This window comes from Suricata suricatta, chromosome 12, assembly GCF_006229205.1.
Source record: "Suricata suricatta isolate VVHF042 chromosome 12, meerkat_22Aug2017_6uvM2_HiC, whole genome shotgun sequence".
Taxonomy (NCBI): domain Eukaryota; kingdom Metazoa; phylum Chordata; class Mammalia; order Carnivora; family Herpestidae; genus Suricata; species Suricata suricatta.
Genome location: NC_043711.1, coordinates 7,397,604 through 7,402,246, shown reverse-complemented (window position 1 = coordinate 7,402,246; position 4,643 = coordinate 7,397,604). Strand labels below are relative to the sequence as shown.

The following is a 4,643-nucleotide window of genomic DNA, read 5'->3' as shown; positions in this document are numbered from 1 at the left end:
CCTGTGACTTTTTTTAAATTTTTTTTTATGTTCTTTATTTATTTTTGAGAGACAGAGACAGTGGGAATAGGGGAGGGTCAGAGGGAGAGGGAGATACAGAATCCGAAGCAGCCTCCAGGCTCTGAGCTAGCTGTCAGCACAGAGCCCGACACGGGGCTCGAACCCACGAACCGTGAGATCATGACCTGAGCCGAAGCCGGATGCTTAACCAACTGAGCCACGCAGGCGCCCCAGAGCCTGTGACTCTTGAGCCCAGGGTTGTGAGTTCAAGCCCCACATTGGGTGTACAGATTACACAAAAATATGAAATCTTAAAAGTATATCAATAAAATCTTTAAGAAAAAAAAAAGATATTCAGGTCTGTTTTGGGTTTTGTTTTAATGCAATGCGAAGGTTGCAACACCCAAATGGCCAGGACACTGGGAACTCGCAGAACTTACAGAGGTAAGTGAAGTCTCTTGTGGCTGTTTATCAAGTTTAATGTCTGCACGGCATTTTATCAGGGCCTGGCAGCCAGGTGGTGGAGGTGTTATCAATCAGGCCCCCTTGAGGTTTCCAGGAATGACTCTGAGATTCCAGAAGTACCCAGAGTCGTGTCCGAGATGCTGTGTACAGGAAGTGGGGTTTACCTGGGTAGGCCAGCCTCCAAGGACTGGGCCGAACCGCCACTTTACAACCTCCAATCCTTGAGCCACACCTGGTCCAGGCCTGGGGGCTGCCTCCCGCCACACCTGTCGGATAGGAACGGAATCTCTCTCTCCCCTTATCCCACCCCAGGCAGACGGTGCAGAAGGGGCGCGTCTCCCAAAACATGGGTGGGAAAGGAAGTCACATAAGCCAGGAAGATCAGTGAAAGCCTCGGTTTAATTGGAGACGAGATCGAAGGATTGATTATCGATCAACGGACTGACTGATCGGCAAACTGGACAACACGAGAGAGGGCCCTGCACCCCACCCCCACGCTGGGGAGAGGAGCCCTGAGTGGGGGTGGGGTTCCGGCTCACCAGTCACACCCGGGGAAGGGGCAAGGGGCAGGCTCTGCTCAGCCCTCGCCCCCCAAAGATGACACGACTTCCCATCAAACGGCAGCGCTGAATCCGCCCTTTTGGGGTCTATGGTACAGTTTGTATAATACAGTGGGAATGGGGGCTCTCTCTCCGGGAGACCCCACCCCTCCTTCCCCTGGCTGCGTCAGCTGGGGAAGGGCAAGTTCATTTTCCCTTTTTGCCTCTGTAGGATAATTTACAAACCAACCTTACAGTATGTACAAAAAAAAAAAGAAAAAAAGAGAGAAGAAAAAAACAGAAAACCAAAAGAAGTCCCACTCCAGTCATTGCTGGGACAGAAACTACTTTTGCTACAAAAATGAACCCTGTACAGCGTCACGGGGGCGGGAGCAGGTGGTACTCCCCACAGGGATGGACAGACAGATGGAAGGCTGGGGCAGCCGGGGGCTACAGTACCGTGTGCTCAGAGTGGGGGGCAGGAGGGGCAGGAGAGAGAGAGGCCCTGTCTTGCCCAGCTGCAGAACTGGGCCAAATGGCAGAAAGGAGGGGGGAGATGGGAGGGGGTCTTTCCTTCCAAACAGGTCCCCCATGGCTTGGAGAAAAATGGCCTTGCATCTGTCTGTCGTATTGCTCCAGGAATAGCTAAGGGGAGAGGGGGAGGCGTGGCCGGGGAGGGGGGTGCAAAGGAGAAAGGACTTTGGTGCCGGGGTGGGAGAGGGCTGCCCAGAAAGGGGATGTGGGTGTACACTGTTATTGCTTCCTCCTAGGGCAAAGGGTCATGAAGGGGGTCAGGAGGATGCTGGGAGGGGGGTGGGGTGCCAGGATGGGGGCCACTGCGAACCCCTCTCCTATGGCCATGGGAATCATTAAGGCAGAAACAAGAGGAGAAGCAGCTGGCAGAGGGGTGTGGTTCGGAGCCATCCCCCCGGCCCCACCAATGGAGAAACTTCAAACGGAACCCAAAGTGGAAGGGGAAGGGGATGGCAAGCGGAGGGGCGAGGAGGGGGGGATCAGGCCCTCCTCAAACCTCAGACCCCAGGTTGGTGGTGTGAATGTGCCTCCAAAACCCGCCTCTTCTACATCTTAAAGCCCACGGCTCCCCTATCCCCATCCCTGTCTCTCGGGTTAGTATTGCCAGGTTTGTGCAAAGTGAGGCGGAAGACTTCTGGGTGGGGGTGGGCAGTGCGCCAGAGGGGCTGGAGCTGGGGCCTCCCACGGTGACAGCACCCCCCACTCCCCCACCCCGCCTGGAATGGCTATTCCTGGTTGGGTTCCAGAGACCCTCCAAACTTCAGAAGAAAAGCCTGGAAGGGAGGTGCTATGCCTGCCTAGGCCTGGGCAGAGAGGCCAAGGAGGCCGGAAGACTAGGCCTGGGGCCGGGGCAGGGGGCGGTGGGTGCAGACGGGACACAGGGGGTCGTCGGGAACAGGGGCATCTACAGTTGCTGTGTTTCATCCTGTTTTTTTTTTTTTCTTTTTCTAAAAATGTAACAATTAAAATTCCAAAAATAAAATCCCTTCCGGGACCTCCGGCCCTCGTTCCCCAGCCCCCACCTCCAAAAAGAGGCCCCGTGGGTGGGGGTCGGGGGAGAGAGGAAAAAAAGAAAAGAGAAAAAACCCCACTTTTCTGTTTTCTTTTTTCTCAGGAGGCCCAAGAGTCTTTGAGGCAGTGGAGGAGGTGGTCGTGGGGTGATGGCGGTGAACGGGGACAGGGAGGGCGAGAGGGTGCGGGGGCCGGGGTTCAGGTAGGGCCTCCAACTGCCCCCAACCCGCCGGGGGGCGGGAGTGGTGGGGGGTCCTCGCTGGATGTTCCTGGGCAGGCACTGCACGCCCTCTTGGCGGCCTGGTGCTCGTTCTGGGCCCCCGCCTCGGCCACCATGGAGGGGAGGCCCGGGAGGCCCGGGACTTGCTGTGCAGCGCGCGGGGTCCTCCAGGCGGGCAGAAGGGGGCTCTCGGCAGACAGGGCCAGGGGGCTGCTGCAGCCGACGGCATCCACGGATGCTTCTGGAGACCCGGCCTTGTCCTTGCCCGCGGCCACGCCACCGGCTGAGTCTGCAGGCCGCGTGACCCAAGGTTCCTGTACCTTCACCCCCGTGGGCCTGTCCTGGCCATGGACCTCCAAGAGCTCCACAGCTGGGGACGCATCCTGAGCCCCGAGCGATTCCAGTGCCCCTGGGGCGGCAGACAACTCCTCCTCCTCCTCCTCTTCCAGCGTCAGCTCAAACTGGAACTTGTCGGGGGGCGGTGGGTGGCCAGGCCCCCTGGGCTCCTCTTCAGGCGGCGGTGACGGGCTCTGCCGAATGGCACTGTAGTACCAGTCCCGGTTGTCCTCCAGCGTGTCCAGGATCTCCTGGGCGTCTGGGTGGACCAGGTCAGCCCACGTCTCCCACAGCGGGTGCACGATGTAGTCGATGAAACCCACCTGGGAGAGAAGGGACAAAGGTGTCAACAGGTGGCCGGCTGTGGGATCCAGTGAAGTTTCAAAGATGCTGATAGCATTTAACCTAGTCAATTTCCAACTCCAGGTCCAGTCTGGAAAAACTTGTACCCGTAAGAAAAAAAGAAAAATCACGTATGACATGTAAACAAATACTGAAACGTCCCTACACCTGTCAGTTGGGAATTAGTTTTAGAAAATTGTGGGGGCTCTGGGGAGGCTCAGTCGCTTAAGCAACCAACTCTTGGTTTCAGCTCAAGTCATGATCTCCAGGTTTTTGAGTTTGAGCCCTGCGCTGGGTTCTGCACTGACAGAGCCTGCTCGGGACTCTCTCTCTCTCTCTCTCTCTGTCTCTCTGTCTCTCTCTCTCTCTCTCTCTGCCCTTCCCCTGCTCATGCTATCTCTCTCTCTCTCAAAATAAATAAATAAACTTAAAAAATTAAAATGTTTTAAAACATTGCGGTACACCACACATACTAATAATGACTTGTTTTGCAACAAAGAAAAACTAGAAATAATTCCACGGCAGAGTACTGGCTGACACTGATATTATCTTCCCTCCTTCCAATGAACAAAATCTTCATTTTTTTCTTGCTGGAGGCAGTGCTTTCCCCAAATAGGCAAAAACTACATTTCCCAGCCTCCTTTGCAAAGAGAAGAGTGGCAATGTGACCACATGGAGATGGAAGACCCGGGTGAGGGGTAGGGGTGCCGCTTCAGCTGGCAGAGACCTTTCTTCCCTGCGATGTGGCCAGAATGGCGAGCGTTTCAACAGCATCCATGACCATGAGAGGCATCTTTAGGGACAAAGGCCTCATGCTTCCGATGATAGAAGACTGAACACTGAAATCTCCTAAGTGCCTGACAATGTCATGGAGCCAAAGAGAGCTAAATTCTTTCTCTAGACTTTTCCTTTCTTTTTTTTTTTAAAGTTTTTTTAAAATTTATTTTAGAGAGACAGAGAGAGACAGTGTGAGCAGGGGAGGGTCAGAAAGAGAGGGAGACACAGAATCCAAAGCAAGCTCAAGGCTCCCAGCTGCCAGCACAGAGCCCGATGCGGGGCTCGAACCCACAAATCGCGAGATGGTGACCTGAGCCCAAGTCGGACGCTTAACCGACTGAGCCATCCAGGCGCCCCTCTTTTTTTTTCAATTAAAAATTTTTTTTAACATTTATTTATTTTTGTGAGGGGGTGGGGGG

The 4,643-nt window shown here is 54.7% G+C and overlaps 1 protein-coding gene across 7 annotated transcripts in view; it reads right to left on the bottom strand.

Moving 5' to 3' along the window:
* Positions 1-845: 845 nt before the first annotated feature.
* The window catches only part of PDE4A (phosphodiesterase 4A), a 44,666-nt gene continuing 40,868 nt past the window's right edge, over positions 846-4,643 (bottom strand). For all 7 annotated transcript variants that reach the window (XM_029919105.1, XM_029919104.1, XM_029919103.1 and 4 more), the window contains one exon: positions 846-3,428. In XM_029919105.1, coding sequence (XP_029774965.1) covers positions 2,748-3,428 — 681 coding nt within the window. In that variant the 3' untranslated portion in view covers positions 846-2,747. The remainder of the gene's footprint in view (positions 3,429-4,643) is intronic.